The sequence below is a fragment of the Schistocerca nitens genome, chromosome 1, assembly GCF_023898315.1.
Source record: "Schistocerca nitens isolate TAMUIC-IGC-003100 chromosome 1, iqSchNite1.1, whole genome shotgun sequence".
NCBI classification, from domain to species: Eukaryota; Metazoa; Arthropoda; class Insecta; order Orthoptera; family Acrididae; genus Schistocerca; species Schistocerca nitens.
In genome coordinates, this window is record NC_064614.1 from 259204408 (window position 1) to 259230684 (window position 26277).

General features: G+C 42.2%; 1 protein-coding gene across 1 annotated transcript in view; it reads right to left on the reverse strand.

The window, feature by feature from the left end:
- LOC126235321 (esterase B1-like) overlaps positions 1-26277 on the reverse strand; it is a 107182-nt gene that overhangs the window by 34961 nt on the left and 45944 nt on the right. Inside the window, exons 4-5 of the mRNA XM_049944047.1 lie at positions 19396-19581; positions 7931-8130 (exon numbers count right to left, since the gene is read on the reverse strand). Of these exons, the coding sequence (XP_049800004.1) occupies positions 7931-8130; positions 19396-19581 (386 nt within the window). The remainder of the gene's footprint in view (positions 1-7930; positions 8131-19395; positions 19582-26277) is intronic.

A 26277-nucleotide genomic window follows, 5' to 3' on the forward strand; every position in this document is an offset into this window, starting at 1 on the left:
TTTTTAGAACACAGATTCTTTTATTACCAATGTATCTAATAGATCATACATGTAATCAATGAGTATTTAAATACTGTAAGAATATCCTTTTGTCTGTAATGTTGCGAGATGCACAGAAGGGTCTGACTGATTCGGTGTCGTAGCGCTGAAGGGCTACGCCGAACGCGCCCGTACCACATAAGCCAAGCAGACGTCGGCAACAGAGCCGGTGCACTCCCCACTCCACTGCCGGTCGGGGTACACTCCACACGCCCGCTACAGCAGGTCAACGGCCTGGGGCGACACGCACGTACCACTGGCCATTCATAAGTTCCGCCACCCTTACGACTGGGGAAAGTATACCGCGGAGGCAACAGCGGGTGGTTTCTTCTGCTCAACGGCGGAGCGATGGCAGAATGAACGACGCGCGGCAGAGTCCGGCGGGCATTTTTTACCAGCAGCTATTAACTAGTACTGGACTGTGGAGCCGTGAAACAAGATGACTGCTCGTATGTCTCCATAAGGTGGAAAGTGAAGGACTGGTGTTTCCACGTTGTAAGTGGTGGAAAAGATTTTGTCTTTAGCAGCCAGGACGATCGTTTTGTTTTGTCTTGACCACTGAATGGTGGGATCAATAAACTTTTGGCAGTGACTTGTTAAGTGTGCTTTGTGAATTGCATGTGGGACGCTTGGTATACTTAAAGAGGACAGTTGTCGTTTGGTGACTAATTATTGTATGAATGCAAGAAACTAAAGTGGGACGTTGACATTTGCGTCTGTAGTAGGAGACATTTCTTGAATTGGTGCGGGAATAAGTGCTGTTTGTTGGAACTTACGACTTTTAATTACACCATGAACTGAAAGGACAGAACCGTGGGTAATAGTAGTTGTAGGGCCATTTCTGGACGACCAGATTCGTGTGGATGGTACGCTGAGAGTGACTATGACATTTGTGTTTAATGTGAGATACAGTTTACTGTTCAGTGCGTGTTCAAAATGCCGATTTGAGTGACTTAAAGACTTTCGTCCGGGTAACCATGGGAGAGCTTTGACACCGAGACAGTGTTTCTAGGGAACATGTCAGCAACTTTTTAGACCCCAAGAAAATCACAGAATGAAATGATTCCGTGTGACTCGCAAGATAGGGAATAATGTATTTGTACTTGTAATTGTGTAAATTTTTTTATATATTTCATTCCTGAAGGGACAGCAAGTGTGATTGTATTTCATTAACATTTGTGTTTAGAATAGTTAGTGTTTTTTTTTGTTTGTTTGTTCTGGGTTATCAAGTTCACGTAGCATGTTTATTAGAATATTTGGTACAATGATGCTTTAATTATTAGCCGGTGGCGTAATGCTAACGTAGCGGCTCTTGTTGCATTGGTCAGTAAGGTTGTCACAGGGGACAAGAGTTTGCATTGCACAACAAATATCGGAATTAATTGATGCATTTTGATGTCGTGGACAGCAATGATCTTGTTGGTGTGTTGACTGAAGCCACTTATTTTCATAATCACAGTGGTGATATTTCACATTAAAGTGTAACGAAGGCTAGTCGAAATGCAAGTTCTTGTCGTCTAAATGTGTAACAACAGAGAAATGAGCAGTAGAGTAAGATACGAGAGCTACTGGTGGATTCAAGCACTTATTGCTAAACTATTTACTGCGTGTATTGATCAAAGTTGATGGACTGACTGGCTCAGCAGCAGGTATTTGTACTGGTGGACAAGGATAAGGTTAAACTCACAGTCGAGTAGTGGTGGCAATTGCTTAGGTGATGATAGTTAATGAGGTATGACATGATGTCTTAGACGAACTATATTACGTAACCAGTATGTAACTTGTGGTATATTTCATTGTTTTTCTTCTCAGTTTTATTTCTCTGTAGGTTTGATGTATATTTTAGAGTAATGGTATGGAGCCTGACATTCTACATGTAACTAGTGTACACAATGTTTTTCTTTTGTTGATTTTGTTTTGTATTTAGACTTTGCTGTGTAAAGGGTTTTACCCTGCAATTTATGAATGTCAGATTACTTGCTCTGTGTTTGGACGGTGAGCTATTTAAAATTTCATGAGTACAATTAGTATTTTTTATTTGTTTTAGAATTATTGAAGTTAGGATTACTCCTAAAAATAACGGAGATCCCGGTAACTAAGCCAATTTTTATCTCACCATTATTTTTTATTTGTATGATGTGATGTTTTATTTGTCATTTGGATTGTTGTAAATATGTATGTGTACATTACTCCGGATTGTGGAGAGTACAATAATGCAACAACTGTGTCAATAATTTGGTAAAGTAACAGCATTTGGTCGTCTATTTGAGGTCACCAGGGGCTAAGGTCGCCTCCTGGTTATTTTGATGACTTGCTACGTTTGTTCTAATACAGTTTTCTTAAAAAAAATGTTCGGAACTACCCTCGCATTGCAAGGATAGTACCGTGCCATTTTTTTCTGCATGGGTAGCCGGTGGTGAAAGGGTACAGTACCGCCCGACATTGAAAATAGGCTCAACATACGTCATTATTTTTGTCAGAACACATTTTTTTTGTAAAATAACTCAATTTCAATTAATGCAGCGAAGCCGGATACCAGTGTGGGAAAGAATGACAATTTATTTATTTAATTGATCACATGTGCACTCCCACAAAGTAAATCCCTACATCCAGTTTGGTGAGATCTGTGAAATGAATGAATGTATGGTCGTCTGCTAACTGCAGATAGTGAATGTGAATATATGATCATCTTTGAGACGATCCTTGGCCACCTTTGGTGGGACCAAAGAGATGAAATTTACCTGAGCTTTGAGCGCCTGAAATGTGGCTGACCAATACGGTAGCAAGGTGCTCCCCCACTTCGACAGAGGTGTGAGAGGACCTCGAGAACGGCCATGTTTCAGCACTCTGCCGCTGGACCTTGTGCTGTTAAGACCTTTTTTAGTTGTGCTCCGTAATGACAAAAGAGTGGAGATATGGTATGCATGTGGAATATTTAAGAGTAGTTTGAAATAATAATTTCTCTATTTCAGGAACTTTTGTGGGGAGAATTAAATGTCAGGCAGGTAATATTAATGGGATTGTAGTAATCTTCGGAAGTGACCAACGGTCACAATGAAACCACGTGTAGCAATAAGTTGAAATACTTCCGTGTGCTTAAGTTAAGCTGAATTACTAGCGTGTGTACAATAAGTTGAAATATTTAAGAAATAGCGTGTGTACCATAAGTTGAAATATTTAAGAAATGGCGTGTGCAGGACTTGAAATTAGAGACGAGTACTTCCACGTGGTGAGTACTGTGTGAGTCTCAATCTGTGTATGAGACAAAGGATAAAGAGAAGTACTCGTCCATAGTATCAGTTGAGGACTCGCGTGTGTGATGAATATGTTCTTAATATTACTTTGCGTGATATGATTCTGTGTGACGCTAGATTCAAACTCTGAGAGAGAAGCAAGGTGAGTCGGCCATCTATACAGCAACGCCACTTGGCTTGCATTGCACAGGAAGACGTGCAAATATCTCCAGAGTTCATAGTAGGAAAGTAGAATTACAAAGTGGGGCAGTGTCGTGTGAAACTGGGATAAATACTAATTGAAGTGGGAAAGCTGAAAGTGATAGTGTTGTGACTATTTAGTGTTTTGTATTCCATGTCGTAGTGTGGTGTATGTCATGTAATTTGAGTATGTGTGGTTTGCATGGGAGAGTAGCAAGATAGTTTCAAAAGATTAGTGGGTTTGCTTGTTCCTTCTGTACCGCTCGATCTGGAGGAAAGTTTCGTGATGATGATTGTGAGAGTCGAAGTGTGAGGTATAATAAAAGATCCACCATCCTATCCAGAAAGTGCACTGTAACGTTAAATAATTACGACACCATGATATAGAGTTTCACCAATGTAAAGCCATGCCCACTGGGCGGAATTTCTCATGTGTTATTGTTGTAGGTTATAGAATTTGTGTGTTTAGGTTAGAGAATTTATCGGAATAAATAAGATAGTCAAAAGAAAAAGATTGGTGGACTTTTCCTTCGAATTGCATGTTGTCATGATGTCCCGAATTTATAATGTGTGCGCCATTCATATTCAGTGCGGTGGCCACGTGTTGATAAAAGCCGTTAAATAAAAGACAAAAAAGAAAATGTGGTATTGCCAGTGCGTAGTGAACAGTCAGAGTTCTGTAAATCACTGATAGTCAGATGTGCGTTTCCGTTGCGTATTATTCATACAGGAGGTTGATTAGTGACTTAATTGTGAATACGAGAGTTCATGTTACTCGATAAATTAAGAATGAATCCACTCGCTTGGCAGACCACTCATCTTGCAGGCCTGACTGCTTGATGCCACAGTATGAGCAAGGCATGTGGGTGCCTCCCAAGATAAGCTGCTACAAAGCAGCATATCGATTATGTAACATCACAGTAGTCTCTAAAATGTTAACAGCCGCAGCTCCAAGTATTCCAGATGGGACATGTTGACGTAAATTGAATGCCACTGAAAGAATTACTTAATGTAAAATACACCATATTTATTGCACTTGCAAGACGTTCGACCAAGATGAACGCCCAGGGAGAGGTTTGCTGAATATTAATGGACGAGAGTGCTAAACATCAGTGACTAGCTGATTTTTGAAGTTTAGTAATCGTGCTATCCAAATCGCCTAGGTTTCCTATTCTGAGCACTCGTCTCGAGCCAGCGCAGTGTCTATATCTTCGCTGCTTCAATAGCGGCCAATTTGGCTGCCACCACTCGACGTATGTTAATCGGTTCCAGTCGTTAAGAATCCAGCCAGTGTAACAGAACTGAAGTAACTAGGCACAGCAGACCACAAATATTCAAATACTAGAGACATATTAGCCAGACTGCAGGATATTTTAAATGCAGTTTTATTATCCTTGCATCGTTCATAAATGTTGTTTATGTTCAAGTTCACCTACTGATCTACTGATATTGCATTAAGTCTAGCATCAGAAATAAACTATAACGTTCCCTCAGTTTAGACTCAGTCATAATCAGTACATCAGTAAAGATGGTGATTCGCATTCTTTCCACCTTAACACATTTTTCTATTTAATTTAAGGGGACATTTCAATTGATTTAATGATTAAAAATGGCACTGAATGCCTACTTGTGTTGCCGTTATGTGATGTGGCAAATTATTTACAGGACAATTACAATCTGTACACAGATATCTATTCTGAGGCCAGAACATTACCCCGATCTAAGGTCCGCTGTCAACGAATTCTGTAATCTCTGTCAAGTGTATCATTATTATTTTCTTTTATCTGACATTCGCCATTGTTAGTAAACGGAAGATTTTTAAATATTATGCAAACGCATTCCGGTTCATTTATTTTCGAACCACGCTTAGCTACCTGTAATACGTGCCTGAAATGAATATGTACATGCATAGAGTGCTTCTGGTATTACAGTTGTATTGTAGTGCCTAAATTTGGTCTGTCTTGAACTATTTCTTTTATTGTATTGTCTCCACGTCAGTTCATCCGCTTTCTGAAGTTTTTCTGTTGTTTCTGTGTTAAATGTCTTATTTGATCCCCGTATTTGTATCCTTCCTCAAGATATTTCAATTTTTTCACTCTCTTACCCTTTCCGTATTTTGTTTACGTGGCTTGGTTGTTGTTATTCTTTCTTTCCATGTATTTAGTTTTCTCATATGATATCTGTAGACCTATTTTGGCAGAGACTTCATGTAAGTATTTCAGTGCTTCTTGTGCTACTTGTCTATTGTTGCTGAGTATTGCCAAGTCATCTGCAAACGTTAGACACTTAGATCGTGTTGTTTGCACATGTTATTCCTAAATGAATTCCTTTTGCTCTTACTTTTTCTTCCCATTATTTGATAATTTTGTCCGAGATCATGTTAATAAAAGCGGTGAGAGATGATCTTCTTGTCTGACCCCTGTATGTATCTCGAAAGGTCTGAGATTTCTTCCATAAATTTTATTTTGTTTGTGGTCTGTGTAAGTGTCTGTTGTACGAGTGTCCTAGTTTCTTCTAGTGTGTCAAAGAGAGTCTGCCTGTCTATGGAGTCACAGACCTTCTTAAAGTCCACGAGAGTGACTACAGTGTCGTTCGTCTGTCTGACTTTCAGGAGCGTTCGCAGATTCCAAATCTGGTCAATACAGGACCTTCCTTTTCTGAAACCTGCCTGGTATTCACCTATCTTTTTACCAGCTTGTGGTTCTAGTCTGTTGAGTAACGCCTTGGAAAGAATTTTGATAGGTTGATAGGTTTGGAGGTTGATAACCCTTTATATTTCCATAAATATTCTGTAGAAATTTCTCGTGTTATTTCTCTGTATCTCTCTCTCTCTCTCTCTCTCTATATATATATATATATATATATATATATATATATATATATATAGCCATTATCGGATTCTCGGAAACGAAAATCTCAATGATTTTTGCCTGTTTTCGATCTAGTTACTGGCAAGGTATCGGTCCTTGGAATTCCAAGACAATATCAAAATATCAACAGTAGTTCCTCATACTGGACCGGTCACTAAAACATAGGCGAACAGGGGACGTAAGTTTATATATGTAGATATAGAAGATTTAATAAAACATTTTATTTACTTACTAAAACGTGACTATATCTTAAATTTTATGTTTTCATGTATCGATGTTCGTCTATTATACTTTTGACGGATGATAAATGCAATGTATGTTCTAATCGCAAAAAGAGATTTTTATGTGATATGACTACAATTTAATAATTTTCAATTTTTTTTACTTGTACTACGAAACCTTTCTTCTTGCCAAGTTTCATGATTCTACGTCAACTTGAAGTACCCTATTGGTTTTGATAACGAATTTTCAAGTATCAAAATAATGACATAAATGACCAAATCTGTTGATTGCATTGACTTAGAAGTTTAAATTTCATACACCACCAAGGGAGCATAGACTTCAGTATCAGATGTAAATTTGAACTTGATACGCCAATCTGTTCATGAAAAAAAGGGTCGTAGCCAACGGAGAGAAAAACGAACTGACAGATAACAAATAACAAAAGCGCTATATCTATGTGCAGCACTCGCTCCTGGATACCTGATGACGGATAAATTCCAAAACACATCGTCTGAGCAATAAGTTCATTCCTAGCCTGATGTTTGACTTATATTATTGTGGTCCAGTCAACCTGAACGCACAACTACTGACTGTTTTAATTTCAAGCTTGACATCGTGTTATATAACTGTAAATTTTCTATTTTTTTTCCTTTGCTGTACTGTGAAACGTTGCTTCTTGCCAGTTTTCATTGATTCGAGGTCAACTGGAAGCACCCCATAGGTTTTGATGCGTGAGTTTTCGAGCATCAAAATGTGACATTAATGCCCATATCTTGACTTAGTAGCTTAAAATTTTTGTACTACCAAGGGACTATCGACCTTAATATGTTACATAAATTAGAACTCGATACTTTTACCCTTTCCTGACAGTCAGACAGACAGGTAGAAAGACAGACAATAAACCGATCTTATAAGGGTTCCGTTTTTACAGCCAAACACACGGAATACTAAAAATGCTAGTAATCTCAACTACCGATCTTCCGAAACCACAAATAAAAATCGCTCTGCACTGCTGGCTTCGACATTTATTATTTGTGTGTTAATTCTGGGCATGGATGGGAAACCAGTCATATTCATCTAAATGCGTGAGGGCAATCCCACAAAAACCACGACTTTGCTGGCAGTAATACTAGATCAATAATCCTTAATTCGACGCATGGATTCCATCATAGTGTAGCCCACATCCTTGTTTTGTAGGTTACAGCTCCACTCATTATGTTGCACTAGCAACACAGTAGTACTAACAGTTAAATTAGTATAAATATTCACCCTCGAGTGCCCCCGCCGTAGCAAGCATTGTGTTAATCTAATTTTTCGGAGTTCTGGTACTGATAATAGCAACAGAAAGACGAATGAAGAACTCACAATGTCAGAAAGACCGCGCGAGTCATTCGCGGTGAGCTCCAACGCGTCGGCCGCCTTGAGGAACTGCGTCAGCTCCTGCAGGTCGTCCGTCTCGAAGCCCATGGAAGCGGCCAAGCGGAAGGCCTTCTCTCGTGGGTTCCTCTCCAGCCCCCAGGGAGCTATGGCCTCGCCGCTCTGGATGATAACTTGCTGGAACAGCCCTGTGTGAGAACCACAGGTCGTAGACAGGTGTTGTTAAGGTCGCATTGATGTCAGAACACAACCTGCTTGTTGAAGCTCAAGATATGTTTTGACACAAAAGGCCAGCTGATTTGATTATTTTCCGTACGTCATCATTCCTGCTGTATTTTACAAACGGCATTTTCCGCCTGACTTGTTAGTAAAGATACACTGATCAGCCAGAACATTATGACCACCTATCTAATTGCCGGTATGTCCATCTTTGGCACGGATAACAGCAGCGATGCGAAGTGACACGGAAACAATGAGGCCTTGGCAGGTCGCTGGAGGAAGCTGGCACCACATCTTCAGACACAAGTCACCTATTCTAGAAAATTACTGGAAGGGGGGCGATGAGCTCTGACCGTTCAGTCACATCCAGATGTGTTCGATTGGGTTCTGATCAGGCCTATTGGGAGGCCAGCACATCAAATGGAACTCGCCGCTGTGTTCCTCTAACCACTCCATCATATTCCTAGTGTTGCGACATGGCGCGTTATCTTGTTGAAAAATGCCGCTGCCGTCAGGAAGCACGATAGTCACGAAGGGGTGTACGTGGTCTGCAACCAGTACGATACTCCTTGGCTGTTATGGTGCCTTGCACGAGCTCCACTGGACCCATAGATGGCCAAGCGAATGGTTTCCAGAGGATAATGGATCCGCTGCCAGCATGGCTCTGTCCCACAGTACAGGTATCAAGGAGCTGTTCGCCTGGAAGACGAGGGACTCGCGCACTCCCTTCGTGTGATGAAGAAGGTATTGGGATTCATTCGACCACGCAACGCTCTGTCACTGCGTCAACGTACAATGCCCATTTCAGTCGTATTTGCTATGTTGTGATGTTAACATTGGCACATGCATGAGTCGTCAGCTGACGAGGACCATCGTTAAGGGCGTTCGGTGCGCTGTATGTTCATTCATTTGTACTCTGCCAAGCATTAAAGCCTGATGTTAGTTCTACCACAGTTCGTCGCCTGTCCTGTTTACAGTCTGACCAGCCTACGACGTCCGACGTCCGTAACGAGGAGTGGCCGCCTAACCCCACGACGTCTGGACGTGGTTTAGCCTTGGTTTCGCCACGTGTTGAAGACAGTCGTCACAGCACTCCTCGAACATCCTAAAAGTCGTGCAGTCTCTGAAAAGCTCGTGCAAAGCCGCTGGCGCATCACAAACTGCCCTCGTTGAAACACAGATAGAACGCGCGCCTTCCCTAATCCATATACACAGACAGCACGCTCGCTAATACTGTATGCACCGTGCGTGTGTCTGACTAGCAGTCGTTCCTCATCAGGTGAGCTGCTATCGACTGGAGGGGTTTATATCGATACTATATCGGTGGTCGTAATATTCTGATTGATCAGTGAATTTATTTACGATCGTGATTTCGGCTGTTGTGTCACTCTCAAGTAATAGCTGTAACAACACTGTAAGCGCCATTTTAATCCTCCAACAACTTACACAAACAATCTTTGACGAGGTAATTTTAAGTGGATGTAAGACCCTCCCCGTGGGTATCACGACGATGTCAGAGATGGAGTCAGGATGTCGATCATTATATGTAACATGAAAGAAAACACACGGCACTTGTGAAATATTCTAGAATATTTATTACTTAACTAACTCGTTACTGGCTGTTAGACCATCATCAAGTTGAACGACAAATACGTGTGAATGTGGATTTTGTGAGATCAATGACTTTAAACCAGGTGCATCCAAAGAGACTCTCAATTGCCTGTCAATGGTGACTTTTGTTAATGTGGTGTATAAGACCAAAGCGAGAAGAATTATTTTGAAAAAAATGTGAAGGCTGTTCAGCTTGGACAAATACATGAAACGTTGAGTTTAACTAACAACACGACAAATGACAAAATTGTTCAGAGAAGAAAAAACCGGGCAAAACACAATAAACATAAGTGACATGTTTCAAGGGTATGACTCAACAACGTAGTATTATCTTAAACAAGTTGATATTATAAACAAGTACGATAGTATTAATACTAGTGACACACTTGATGTGCTTATCTGTTAATGAAGCATTTGTAATCGTTATGTAAATAATAGGGCAAGTGAAACCCCAGTAACTGAAATAACGCAAAAGATAGGGCACATAAGTAGAAGTGGTAATTTACAAAGTAGTCTGGATGGGTTTATTTGTAGAGTCTGCTTTTAGAAGTGATGAATAAGTGATATGTGTCTAATGACACAGACCTATATCATTGACGTCGGTTTGCAGTAGGGTTTTTGAGCATATACTGTATTCAAACATTATGAATCACCTCGAAGGGAACGATCTATTGATACGTAATCAGCATGGTTTCAGAAAACATCGTTCTTGTGCAACACAGCTAGCTCTTTATTCGCACGAAGTAATGGCCGCTATCGACAGGGGATCTCAAGTTGATTCCGTATTTCTACATTTCCGGAAAGCTTTTGACACTGTTCCCCACAAGCGACTTCTAATCAAGCTGCGGGCCTGTGGGGTATCGTCGCAGTTGTGCGATTGGATTCGTCATTTCCTGTCAGGAAGGTCGCAGTTCATAGTAATAGACGGCAAATCATCGAGTAAAATTGAAGTGACATCAGGTTTTCCCCAGGGAAGCGTCCTGGGACCTCTGCTGTTCCTGATCTATATAAATGACCTGGGTGACAATCTGAGCAGTTCTATTAGGTTGTTCGCAGATGATGCTGTAATTCACCGTCTAGTAAGGTCATCCGAAGACCACTATCAGTTGCAAAGCGATTTAGAAAAGATTGCTGTATGGTGTGGCAGGTGGAAGTTGACGCTGTATAACGAAAAGTGTGAGGTGATGCACATGAGTTCCAAAAGAAATGCGTTGGAATTCGATTACGCGATAAATAGTACAGTTCTCAAGGCTGTCAATTCAACTAAGTACCTGGGTGTTAAAATTACGAACAACTTCAGTTGGAAAGACCACATAGATAATATTGTGGGGAAAGCGAGCCAAAGGTTGCGTTTCATTGGCAGGACACGTAGAAGATGCAATAAGTCCACTAAAGAGACAGCTTCACTACACTCGCTCATCCTCTGTTAGAATATTGCTGCGCGGTGTGGGATCCTTACCAGGTGAGATTGACGGAGGACATCGAAAGGGTGCAAAAAAGGACAGCTCGTTTTGTATTATCACGTAGTAGGGGAGAGAGTGTGGCAGATATGATACGCGAGTTGGGATGGAAGTCATTAAATCAAAGACGTTTTTCGTCGCGGCGAGATCTATTTACGAAATTTCAGTCACCAACTTTCTCTTCCGAATGCGAAAATAATTTGTTGAGCCCAACCTACATAGGTAGGAATGATCATAACAATAAAATAAGAGAAATCAGAGCTCGAACAGTAAGGTTTAGGTGTTCGTTTTTCCCGCGCGTTGTTCGGGAGTGGAATGGTAGAGAGATAGTATGATTTTGGTTCGATGAACACTCTGCCAAGCACTTAAATGTGAACTGCAGAGTAATCACGTAGATGTAGATGTAGATGACTCAGTACCAAGTTTGGGAAAATAGCATATTTTTATCAATTTTCATTATTTTCGAGATGGTTCATCTTCCTCTCTTAGTGGATGTCGTATAGGACTTCATGTTGCACCTTGTAGCTGTGGCCTTCATAAAGGACTGATGACCTTAGCAGTTAAGTCCCATAAGATTTCACACACATTTCACACCTTCATAAAGCAGGTGCTCATTCTTCTCTGAACAATAGTTATAATTTGTAATGTAGTCGATGAAGTCAGTGTGCCACATACTTTATCCAAGCTAACAAGTTTTTTCTTCATATTTTACCATAATACGTCTTCTCGCTTAATCTTATACCAAATATTAATAATAGTCATTTTTGACAACCAGTTTAGAAACTCTTTAGATGCATCTAATTAAAATTCACAGCTACATATATTTTTGAACGTAATTATGATCCAACAGCTGAAAACTGGTTCGTTAAATAATAAAGATTCTAGAATTTTAACAATAAACAAGTGTTGTGCGCTTTTAATTCATGACGTATTACATGTTCTACCATGAACCAACGTACAGTCAATTAAAGCAATTACTTCATTTAATACTAGGCTGACACTCTGAGTAATGTGTTGCTTGATTTCCAGTATTTCCAGTAGAATACCGATTTTAAATCTAAGTTTGGTATCAAAAATTCTAGGCTCTTGTTGATAAAATTAAAGTTATGCAACTCCCACACAGTTCTAAAGCAATATGGTTCAATGTCACTAGCTTATTTACAAATAATGCTACTGATGAATCTATAAACACAGTAACATATCTCTCGCAAATCCAGAGTAAATCGTATAGAATTATATGACATACTCGACACAACTCAAATGAGTTTAAAACTGAGTTATTTCCAGTTTCAGAATGAGTATTATAGTCAGTCTGATGGCCTAGCTATGGGTTTGTAAGAAGCCTGTTTATGTGTCTGTATGTTGGCAGTGCGATAGACTGCACTGATAACTCTGACAGTGCTGTGCGCACTCTGTAAGAGACTCTGTGGCTGGCTGGACTTGCAGTTGGAAGTTAACAGACAGCGGTGATGGCACTTGGAGGTAAACAGCCAGCAGTGACGGAGGTTGGAGGTGAGTAGTTAGCGTTGATGGAGGTTAGATGTTTGAAGTGTTAGCGAAAGCGGACGATCTGGGCGTGTCCGACTTGGAGATTCAGTATTATTCGTGATTACATAATTTTTGGAACTGGATGTCACGGACGATTGTATGTTTTCTTGTCCTGGATGTCACATTATTAAGGTAAAAATACATTATTTGCTCTGCAACAAAATCTTTCCTTTGCTAACCACATGCCTATTAGTAGTTAGAGCCTTCAGTAGTTACAATCTTTTATTTAGCTGGCTGTATTGGCACTTGCTGTTTCGCAGTAGCTCGTGTAATGAAAATTTTTGTGGGGTAGGTGACTTACGAAATGAATAGCCTTGTCTCACTAAGGGTAAGATAGATACTGCCTACAGGAAAATTAAAGAGACCTTTGGAGAGAAGAGAACCACTTGTATGAATATGAAGAGCTCAGATGGCAACCCAGTTCTAAGCAAAGAAGGGAAGGCAGAAAGGTGGAAGGAGTATATAGAGGGTTTATACAAGGGCGATGAACTTGAAGACAATATTATGGAAATGGAAGAGGATGTAGATGAAGATGAAATGGGAGATACGATACTGCGTGAAGAGTTTGACAGAGCACTGAAAGACCTGAGTCGAAACAAGGCCCCGGGAGTAGACAACATTCCATTAGAACTACTGACAGCTTTGGGAGAGCCAGTCCTGACAAAACTCTACCATCTGGTGAGCAAGATGTATGAGACAGGCGAAATACCCACAGACTTCAAGAAGAATACAATAATTCCAATCCCAAAGAAAGCAGGTGTTGACAGATGTGAAAATTACCGAACTATCAGTTTAATAAGTCACAGCTGCAAAATACTAACGCGAATTCTTTACGGACGAATGGAAAAACTGGTAGAAGCGGACCTCGGGGAAGATCAGTTTGGATTCCGTAGAAATGTTGGAACACGTGAGGCAAACCTACGTTTCTAGCATTTGTAGACTTAGAGAAAGCTTTTGACAATGTTAACTGGAATACTCTCTTTCAAATTCTGAAGTTGACAGGGGTAAAATACAGGGAGCGAAAGGCTATTTACAATTTGTACAGAAACCAGATGGCAGTTATAAGAGTCGAGGGGCATGAAAGGGAAGCAGTGGTTGGGAAAGGAGTGAGACAGGGTTGTAGCCTCTCCCCGATGTTATTCAATCTGTATATTGAGCAAGCAGTAAAGGAAACAAAAGAAAAATTCGGAGTAGGTATTAAAATTCATGGAGTAGAAGTAAAAACTTTGAGGTTCGCCGATGACATTGTAATTCTGTCAGAGACAGCAAAGGACTTGGAATAGCAGTTGAACGGAATGGACAGTGTCTTGAAAGGAGGATATAAGATGAACATCAACAAAAGCAAAACGAGGATAATGGAATGTAGTCAAATTAAATCGGGTGATGCTGAGGGAATTAGGAAATGAGACACTTAAAGTAGTAAAGGAGTTTTGCTATTTAGGGAGTAAAATAACTGATGATGGTCGAAGTAGAGAGCATATAAAATGTAGACTGGCAATGGCAAGGAAATCGTTTCTGAAGAAGAGAAATTTGTTAACATCGAGTATAGATTTAAGTGTCAGGAAGTCGTTTCTGAAAGCATTTGTATGGAGTGTAGCCATGTATGGAAGTGAAACATGGACGATAACCAGTTTGGACAAGAAGAGAATAGAAGCTTTCGAAATGTGGTGCTACAGAAGAATGCTGAAGATAAGGTGGGTAGATCACGTAACTAATGAGGAGGTATTGAATAGGATTGGGGAGAAGGGATCGGTTGGTAGGACATGTTTTGAGGCATCAAGGGATCACAAATTTAGCATTGAAGGGCAGCGTGGAGGGTAAAAATCGTAGAGGGAGACCAAGAGATGAATACACTAAGCAGATTCAGAAGGATGTAGGTTGCAGTAGGTACTGGGAGATGAAGAAGCTTGCACAGGATAGAGTAGCATGGAGAGCTGCATCAAACCAGTCTCAGGACTGAAGACCACAACAACAACAACAGGTTATTGTTAGGATTTCTGCTAATTCAGGGCCATTCTTTTTTATTAATTATTTGAAGTCAGGTTATCATTTTTGAGCAGTCAGATTGCGTTGCGCTAGGATATTGTGGGTCAGTGTTGAAACGATGAAATATGAAAGAGACAGTATGGACAATTTCACTCAGCAATGTAAGTAAAAATTGTATAAAGAAGTTTCTGGGTCACTTCTTAGTCCCAAGCTATGCGAAATTTTCATGGACAGTTTCGAACAAATTTTCCTACAGAAAGAAGCACTGGGCTGCTGAATCAAGTATTGGTTTAGATATATCGATGATATGCTGTGTTTGTGGACCGGTACCACGTTAGTACAGTATATCGCTGCTCATCGGAGCTGAATTCGAAGCGGCACTTATCACTGAAGACAGTTCTACTCCAGCCAATGAATTCCAGGCTGAAGACGTGTCTGGAGATGCCCAGGACACCGGTGGGATACCAACTTCACTGTCGCCCGTCATACGGACTGACACTCAGGAGTGAGTGTATAACGGTACTTTGCGGGCAGGCGTGTCAATTAGCGTCATATTAATTAAAATCGGGGAAGAATTAAAAAGGTGAAAGTAATACGAAACTTCAATAACTGAACAGTATTACTAAGAAGCAATATAATGAAAAGTAATAAAAAGCAAAGTAGCAAAGACCAAGCGGGACAGAAAGATATAGGGGCGCGTTTTTTTTAAATGCATATATGAGTAAAAGAACATGTAACACATTATTGAGCTCTCTACCTTCAGTTATCGCGATCGGGCTAGTCGATGAAAAAGTGGTACGCGACTGCGAAATTCGTTAAGGAGATTATTTAAACACTCTTCAAGCATGTTTAAAATACATTACATGTGACGAAGTGATCAGAGGCGTTTACTGTCGGGTGAGGTGAAAATGATTCCGACAACATAATTCGAACTTTGTGTTAGCTGGAAAAAATACTCTTGGGAAGCTATTATGGTTGTGGAATCCACGAAAGTTGTACGCAACGGAAAGCTATGGTTTACGTAATTCTGCATTTTTTAAAATTTGAAACGCGTGTGCGCGGAACATTAATAGAAACTTATCCTTGGACGGTTGCGGGGGTAACTGATACATACAATGCGCCAGCATGAAAATAGTTCGCTTATTTATTACCAGATATTAATTACCGGGAACCTAAAATACTAAAAACAGTGCATACACCGTTAAATTGAACCCTGCGTGTGAAAGACAATCACATCGAATATTTCGAGAGCGAAGAATAGGCAGTTAAGTGCCGAATTGATAGCCTGGGTCGTGTCGATATTTGGACATTATATGACATGCGTTATTCAGAACACGATATCGACCATTTTAATACTGGAAAGAAGGATAGGATCATCACCCCCAATCCCGATTCATATTTCATATTTAGTTAGTGAGAAGAAAACTACGTTTCAATTTTATCCACGATTTTGGCTTCATTAGGGCAACGGCCTTGCCGCAGTGGCTACACCGGTTCCCGTGAGATCACCGAAGTTAAGCGCTGTCGGGCGTGGCCGGCGCTTGGATGGGTCACCATCCTGCCGCCATGTGCTGTTGCCATTTTTCGGGGTGCACTCAGCCTCGTGATGCCAATTGAGGAGCTACTCGACCGATTAGTAGCGGCTTCGGTCAAAGAATACCGTCCTAACGGTCGGGAGTGCGGTGTGCTGACCACACGCCCCTCCTTATCCGCATCCTCCTCGGAAGATGACACGGCGGCCGGACGGTCCCGGAAGGGCCACTTGTGGCCTAAAGACGGAGCTTACATTTTGGCTTCATTACGTAGTCTTGAATACATGATAAACAATATCTGTGGAAGTTGTATACAACGTATCGTCATAATATTTAGCCAGCCAATATTGTGGGACACCAAAAATGTAAATGCATGAAATTTTTCTTACAGCGGATGTATAATGTGTGAGTGCGACGAACTATATTGAGAAACTGAACATCCATTACGTACTTGCATGTTTATCTGCGAAAATGATCATTGTCGGTACATCAGCACAGAGTTCGAATAGAATCGCTGGAACATTGCAAACCATTCAGATTAATCGAACATCTAAATACGCATAATGCTGGTATCACCAGGATGTGTTCTTTCTCCTCACCCCCGTGGCAGTAATTGAATTAAGAGTCAGCCGGGAATAACATTTAAATCAATTGACGACCATTGAGCTAGCGTCACGAATTTTCAAACGTCCACTGCCATGTATGAAGGCGAGTGACACCACGAGTGCTAACGTCGATCGAGGGGTGTCGTCGTGATCGTATTCAATGACATTGAGCGGTCGCAAGTGTCAGGGGTGCCATTTCTTTCCGTAGTAAGACCCCTTTTGTTGTCAGCCACGTCACGCATAGAGCACAGGCATACGTCGACGATATTCTACGCCCTGTTTTGTTTCCCTTCATTGAAAGCCCACACACAGAGAGAGTTTCTATTACTTGTCTTTGTGCTTGCCAAACCATACACCGACCAGCAAGGTCGCCGGACCTGTCCCCAATTCACAACGCTTGGAGAATTATGGGCTGGGCCATCCAAAGAGCGCGTCGCCCCAGTTAGACAGAATTTGGCACGATATCCCTCAGCAATGCATAGAACAATTCTTATCAATTACTGCCGAGACGAGTAATTGCTTGCATAAGGGTCAGAGGTGAATCAACGCATTATTGGCTTCCTCAATTTGTAAAGCTCTTTCTCTTGAATGAATCACGCAATTTTTCTGAAACTGTAATCGTTTGTCTGTCTGTACATGATGTACATCACTGATCTACTGATTTCCGTCCCATTTGGATAGTTCCTTTGTGGTGGTTTTTTTTTTCTGCCGGTAAGGGTATACAGGGTGAAAAGTATTTAAACCGACTAACTCTGGGAGGTTGTAGGGGACATCAAAACAAATATTTTCCCCTAATGTCATTTTTTCCTATGAGGAGTATTTAAACCGGTAGAGGAAGATTTCTCTGGCGGGAAATTAACTAAACCAACAAACACTTTTCCATATTTTATGACCAAGAGACAACACATTAACACAGCCCACTTTCAATTACAATAGATTTTCAAAAGTGCCTCCATTGACACGGAAACAAAGGTTACACTGTCGGATCATGTTCTGTCTGACACGGGCAAAAACCCCAGGAATATCCTGAATTGTTCCTGCTGCTGCTACTATCCGGGCAACCAGATCCTCTCCTGATGCAACAAGAGTTGCGTAAACAAGGTTGCGCATCTCTCCCCACACAAAAAAGTCCAGAGGGGACATATCTTGGGATCGAGCAGGCCATGGAACAGGACCACCTCTGCCAATCCACGTTTTTGGGAACCGTCGGTCCAGGAATCGACGCACACGGCGACTGAAATGTGCCGGCGCCCCGTCATGTTGAAACCACATGCGTTGTCTTGTAGGGAGCGGGACGTCTTCCAGCAATTCTGGCAATGCTCTGGCGAGAAAATTGTAATAGTTCCTGCCATTATATGGCCTAGGTAGCAGATACGGCCCAATTAAACAGTCCCCAACAGCACCGACCCACACATTAACGAAGAAACGCACTGGATGAGCGCTAGCAACTGTAGAATGTGGGTTATCTTCACTCCAAACAGGCGAATTGTGCATGTTGAAGACTCCATCACGCCCGAACATTGCTTCATCGGTAAAAAACACAGAGGATGGAAATGTAGGATGGATTTCACACTGTCGTAGGTACCACTGCGGAAACTGTGCTCTGGGTTCAATCTGGTTCCAGGTTGTAGGCACGCTGTAAGTGAAATGGACGTGACAATTGCTCTCGAAGGACTGTTCTTGCATTCGTCTGATTCGTCCCCATGTTACGTGCAATTCCACGAGTGCGGACTGAAGGCTCCCGCTCCACATGCTGCAAGACAGCTTCCTCAAATTGCAGCGTTCTTACCGTGCGACGGCGTCCCTGTCCAGGTAATCTGCTAAATGACCCGGTCTCACGTAGACTTTGGTACACAGCAGCAAAGGTCGTATGATGCTGGATACGGCGATTAGGATATTGTTGTTGATAAACCTGCTGTGCAGCACGTCCGTTGTGGTGCGCTACGTAGTACACACCAACCATATCAGTGTACTCACTCCAGACGTATCGCTCCATTAGTAAACAGAGACAATGCGCTACTACACTGGTGGACAGCCAACAACTGAAGATCGTAATACGGCCTCTAACAAATGAAGAGCGTAATACGGCCTCCACCGTTTTAAATAATCCTCATAGGAAAAAATGACATTAGGGGAAAATATTTGTTTAGATGTCCCCTACAACCTCCCAGAGTTTGTCGGTTTTAATACTTTTCACCCTGTATAATACTCTTGCTTCCTTGACATTTCTTTTTGATGACGATTGCGAGATTCGGGTTGTCAATGTTTCAAGAGTATTACGTATTTTTGATAAACACACATAAACTACTGCTACAAAAGCCTCTGTTCTTAATCGATGTTATCGCACAAAATACGGATAATCGCGCTGCTGCCGTGGCCCCGGGCAAACAAGAGAGTGCTAATCTGGCGCGATGACACGCGCCGAGTGATTTACGCCGCTGTCTGTGGAAGGTGCGCGGGATTAGCAGAGAGGGGCGTGGCCCGCAGCCTACCTGGCGTGGCCGGCGACAGCAGCAGGTGGGACACGGAGCAGCCGCCGGAGCTGGCGCCGAACAGCGTGACGCGGCGCGCGTCGCCCCCGAAGGCCGCGCCGTTGCGCTGCACCCAGCGCAGGGCGGCCACCGCGTCCTTGAGGCCCGCGTTGCCGGGGATCTCCTCCGTCTGCAGGCTCAGGTACCCTGCAACCACCAGCAAGCAGCTCCCGAAGTCTAGAGCCGGCAAGGGAAACTGTTCCTTACGGATACACATCATTCTGATCATTTCGTAGTATCTACAGGTAAACACAGTTTATAGCGTGTACAGTAACTAGGTTACTAGACGAACTGAAAGTTGCGACAGCACAATTTTATTGGCTCCATCCGAGGACTGATTTCCTACACAGGATCTGTCACATAAATGTAAAGTACACTTATCCCAGATTTATTTATTTATTCTTTTTTTTAATGAGCGACGTGGCTCAGTGGTTAGCACACTGGACTCGCATTCTGGAGGACGGACGACTATTCAAACCCCGTCCGGCCATCTTGATTTAAGATTTCCGTGATTTCCCTAAATCGCTTCAGGCAAATTCTGGGATGGTGCCTTTGAAAGGGCACGGCCGACTTCCTTCCTCATCCATCCCCATCCCTATGGGACCGATGACCTAGCTGTTTGGACCCTTCTCCCAAATCAACCAACCAAAGCAACCAGATTCTTTTTACTACTTAGATTTCTCATTAATTGATTATTTCTCAACTCTTTGAGATTAGGGAACCTCTTCGATATCCAACTTCAGGCGCTAGAGCAGGGCTGGGATGATGGTGCCGAATTTTGTGACAGGTACATCTGTAACGTGCTCAACAAAGTTGCGTGGGGGGCACCGAAATGGGTGCTCTTCGCCATTTTATTCACGCACGTGTTAATGGTGCACTCCAACGTGATCACGACACAGGAGGGCGCAAAACAGCAGGATTGGAAAAGGGTAAGTACCCTTTGATGCTTCGGATCACGTTCAGATTTCGTTAGATGGTTTTGAACGGTCCTTAGTGGTTTCAGCGTGCACACGAGAGCAAAAATTGAGGTGACGCTGCACTTCAAAGGGATTCTGTCGCGTCCAATGAGAATGCATCCCCACAAAGTCCTTGAAGCGTCTCTGATCAAAGATTGCCCGGAACATCTTCCTGTTGCTCACCGCAATGCCAAGCGTCCTTTTCGATCGTGAAATTTGTGGGAATCAACGCCTCATGAGAAGGGGCGGTTTCATTGACACCCTTTATACCACCCTCTGAGGCCTTTACGTGGCGATTCTCAGCGGCAGCGAGTGTGCAGTGCTTTTTCGATCAACCACAAGAAAACCGCGTGATTTCAGCGCTGCGTGTCGCGGTTCTGACCTCCATCGCAGAGACGTCCAAAGAAGGGGCGAAATGTGGGTAAGAGGAGGTGTGACAACCATCTCATAGTGTGCCATGGTCTGCGATGGCGGTGGGCAGAACTGTGGTGGAATTTGGTGGCAATGTGGTTCACATGAACTGTTAAGCTGTGGCCTTTCTTTCGCATGCGTTGACACCTTGCAGTTTGAAACGTCGCCGACCGCGCAGATGGGCGTTGCAGGGCACCATGCTTTTGCACCATTACAGAGGAAGTTTTAGCCAAATTTCAAACTTCTGCGTCGCAATAGGGAAAACCTACGGGGTTTCGCAGAAGTGATTCTTTAATTCTCTTATTCGCTGTGTTTATGAATTTTCGCTTTGCTAATTGTACACAAATGTAATCGCTATACTAGTTAATGTGTCTCCATGTCTCGAATTCTGTAAGTAGTATTGGTCATTGTTTCACACCAAGATGATGGTTTGTAAACGAAACCAGTAGTAATAATAAATGAATACAGTACATCTTTGTGTCACATATTTTTCAAAACAATTTTAAAGTTAGTAAAAAACAGTCTCGATTTCATAGTCATTTATTACAAATATAATAGGTTTCGACCTCTAGTAGGCCATCTTCAGATAACGCACCATCCGACAGACGATGATGTCGCTTGGAACAGTTGTGCTGACCCCAGTGGCGAAACTCTTGCGACTGGGGTCAGAACAGCTGTTCCAAGTGTCATCGTCAGTCGGATGGTGCTTTATCTGAAGGTGGTCAACTTCTAGAGGTCCAAACCGGTCATATTTTTAATAAAAGACTGTGCAATCCAGACTATTTTTTACTGATTTTACGTGACTGATAGACCGCTGTTAAATCCCAATAATGTTATCTAAGATAATTTTAAACATAGGGTCTATGGAACCTCGAACTGATCAAGAGAAAACAATATTGACACAATTGACACACACTAATTTTCCTTTCTCAGTTCTGGTTAAACATTGTCAAGGTCCCAAAGTGATAAGCCAGTGCTGGAAGCAGAGTTGCAGCCTTGGTTTTTTTTTTTTTTTGTTTTTGTTTTTGTTTTTGTTTTTTTCTATCAGTCTTCAGACTGGTTTGACGCGACACGGCACGAACTTCTCTCTTGTGCCAACCTTTCCATCTCAGAGTAGTACTTACAACATTCGTCCTCAATTATTTGCTGAGTGTGTTCCATTCTCTATTCCACCCAAACTTTTTATCCTCTACAGCATCTTATAGTACCGTCGAAGTTGTTCCCCGATGTCTAAACACATGTCCTGTCATCCCGTCCCTTCTTCTTGCCCATATTTTCCTTTCCTTCTGTAATAGGTTTTTCTCGGCTAGTGCTCTCTTCATTTGTGCTGTTCTGCTATTCATGTCCTTACTTCGTCTATCACGCGTTATTTTCTTTCCAAGGTAGTAGAATTCCTTAACTTGTCTTCTTTGTGGTCATCTAGTTTTATGTTGTCACTAATCTCATTTCTGCTGCTCCTCATTACTTTCGCTTTCTTCGGTTTCCCCCCAATCCATATTCTATACTTATTGGTCTGTTCATTCCATTCAGCAGGTCCTGCAATTCTTCGTGATTTTAACAGAAAACAGCAATTCCATCACCGAAACTTATCCTTTCCACTCCAGAAACTTTCTTTTACTTCCGTGACTGCTTCTTCACTGTATAAACCGATATGTAGTGGGGAAAGCTACTTCCCTTTCTGATTCGCGCACTTCGTTCTTAGTCCTTTTTGTCTTTTTTTTGTTTTTGTTTACCCTGCATATTAGCAGTCTTTCACAACATCCTACTGTTTTCTCCTCAGAATTTTGACTTACACCATCATACATTGTCCAAAACTTTTTCTGCTCCATAAATCCTATAGACGTGTCTTGATTGTTCTTAACTCTGGATTTTATTACCAAGCGCGACGTCAAAACTGTCTCCTCTGGTGCCTTTGCCTTCCCGAAAGCCTAAAAGATCGTCATTTAAGAGATTCTCAATTTTCTTTCCGTTTCTTCTGTGTATTGATCTTGTCATGAGCCGTTAAGATGATTGTGCGAAAGTTCTCGCACTTATTTGCCTTTGTTATGTTCGGGATATGTGGTTGGTGCTTCTCCAGAAGTCTGGTAGTATCTCCAGATACGTAGATTCTACGTACCAAGTTCAATAATCGTTTGTTTGCCACTTTTCCCAATTACATTAGAAATTTCGAACGAATTTTGTGAAGGGCGTTTAGTAATGCAGCACATTTTTTTTCTGAAAGCAGATTGGTTTTATTCAAGATTCCAATACACCACATTATTCCCACTCTTTTGTTTATAAAACCGTATTTTTACACACAATCTTGGTTCAATGCGGCGGCCTTTCGCCACCTTACTGGAAGTGCCATGGAGAAGGAGAAGTTTTAAACAGGACGTTAACTATTTCATTATCTGCAAAATCGATATCAAAACAAAACTGTATGATTGTAGATTGCACTGTATATGCCTTAAAGTAAAAGCCAAAACGAGTCTGGAACAAATAGAATATAGTGCAGCAAGAAAATGGCACTTGTGGTCTTCACTCCTGAGACTGGTTGGATGCAGAATGCATGCCCTCGGGAAAAATTACGGCCGTAGTTTCCCCTTACTTTCAGCTGTTCGCAGCACCAGCACAGCAAGGCCGGTTTGGTTATTGTTACAAGGCCAGATCAGTCAATCATCCAGACTGTTGCCCCTGCAACTACTGAAAAGGCTGCTGCCCCTCTTCAGGAACCACACGTTTGTCTGGCCTCTCAACAGATACCCCTCCGTTGTGGTTGTACCTACGGTACGGCTATCTGTATCGCTGAGGCACGCAAGCCTCCCCACCAACGGCAAGGTCCATGGTTCATGGGGGGACTTTGTACGTACAAAACAAATATTTCTGTGCTGCTTGTGGATGACGGCCGTACAAACAAACTTCTTAAGGAGTTCGTTCAAGTTTTTGTGGCGACGAACACTCTGAACTCGTTTCTTTCGTTTCCTGAGGGTAACGCAATACGCTTCAGAGATGATCGTTGCACCATGGGGGAGGACATCAAACAGAATAACCCCTTCAGACTCTCAGAAGTTCGTCGCCATGACTTTACTGGCTGAGAGTGCGTCTCTGAACGTCTTCTTCGGAGGAGAGGTGGTGTGGCGCCAATCCGTGGCAATGCCGTTTTGTTTCCGGCTAGTAGTGATGAACCTGTAGTTCATCGCCAGAGACGATGTTCGACAAAAAACTGTCACGATCAGCCTCGTATTGCGCAAGCAATTTCGAACAGATGGTGCTTCGTTGCTCTTTATGGTCTTTCGTTAGGCAGCAAAGAACCCAGAAAGCACTCACCTCCTTTTTGAGTACACCACCAACTGGTGGACGAGCGTGTCAGCACCGCCACCAGGGACGTCCAGTAGGGCATCATGGGGATACAGATGTATTAAGCAGGAATGGTTTTTCCCTTCTCTCTTCTCTCTCTTCTTTTTCTTTTTTTTTTTTTTTTTAATCATCATTCCCTGATGTCTTAACAATACTTCTAAGCAGGAACAATAGCAGTGCTGAAAATTCTTGATCATGGTCTTGTGGAATGGCAGACAGCACAGTGCGCTAACAGTGACTGTAAACAGTATAAGATGCAGTCATGGTATGGTACATGTGACAGGGTGTTGTGCAAGAAAATGAGGTTAGGGCCACAGGTAGCAGTACCAGTGAAGTTTAAGGAGGATATTCTAAATGAAGCACATGGTCAGAGTATCTAATCATGAGGGGTGCGGAGCAACAAACTGTACAGTGGCTGACAGATATGGGTGGAGAGGAAGGCAAGCGGCTGTGGATCAATATGTGAGGAACTGCGTACGGAGTGCCCTGTGAGCTGATCTGAATCGTAAGCGAGTGCCATTGTAGAGGCTACTGGAAGCATCAAAACCATTTGAAATGCGTGTAATTGACGTATTAGGACCGTTCGCTCGTACGCTTGTGGGAAACGGATTCATATTAAAAATAATAGATAGCTTTTCGCCGACCGCTGTGACCGAGCTGTTCAAGACGCTTCAGTCCGGCACCGCGCTACTGCTACGGTCACAGGTTCGAATCCTGCCTCGGGCATGGATGTGTGTGATGTCCTTAGGTTAGTAAGGTTTAAGTAGTTCTAAGTTCTAGGGACTGATGACCACAGATGTTAATTGCCATAGTGCTTAGAGCCATATGAACCATTATTATTTGATAACTTTTCGCCGTACATGGAGATGGTTGCTATGTCGAACCAAGAGGCAGCGACAGTCGCACAGGCTATGGTTAGCAGCTGTTAGATACGATAATTACGGAGCAGCATACGAACTTATGTTGGACATTTTGAAGGAACTGTGTCAGATGTTGCAAGTGACACATCTAAGAACTAATCTTCTTCATCCACAGGCCAGTGGCAAAACGGAACGCGTACATAGAAGAATTGGGAAAATGTTAAGTTATGATGTGAATGCACGTCACAGTCACTATGACTCATATCTAATGTTTGTTATGTCAGTGTGTAATTCAAGAGTACTCACGAATGCTGGGTTATGAGGTGGTGTATGGTCGGAAAATGCCATAACCATTCGATATGATACAGGCAAAGAAAGGTGAAGTATGGAAACGAGTACAGAAGGTGAACATTAAGGATTTAGAGACGCAGGAGGAATCAGAGTGCACCATACGCAAGTTTACCACAGTATACATTACCGCAATGTATAATGTTATCGAGTCCTTACACATCAAAAGGGAAGTTCATCGCAAGGGATCAGGGACCCTATCAGGTAGTGGAGATTACTTTCCCAGTCAACATGAAGCTTCAGTTGCCAACAAGAACGACGACAGTACACGTTGGGCATCTAAGACTTTTCGAGGCAGTCTGGAGTCGATTCCAGGAGTTTGAAACGTGGAGCCAGAGAAGAAAACAGGAAGAAGAAAACGGGAAGATCAAGAAGATGAGGAGTGTCTGTCAAGGATTTTCTGTATATATTCGCGTTTGTACAGAATTGTAGTGAATAAGTTACATTAGTGTGGATATCTTTTCTTTTATTTAGTATTACTTTTGCCACCTGAACAGTACTGGTTGGAGTTACAGGAAGCATAGAGAGAGTTACCACCTGATTTAAGCCTGATTGTGGAACCCAGCATGACAAAACCTGCCCTTCTACGAGAATACAGTACCAGTGGAAGTAAAAACTGACTGAACACCATTGGATATTCTAATTTGATTCCAAGTAACAGGAAGACATGCACAGTTAGAGTGTAACGCCATTCACATATACCCAGTGAAATGGGGATCCGTGGGATATTACATTCGGAGGATGGTAGCAGGCATGCAACAATGACGGAGAAGGAGTTAATGTCAAAGGGGGAATGTCGCAGTGTGTCCAATCAGGTTTATACCAACCAGCCAGAAGACATGTGCGGTACAGTTGTTCGTACCCACACAGAAGGGACTAGTTTGTTCGAGAGACATCGTTGAATTTCTAGCAAGCATGGTTTCATTGAATTT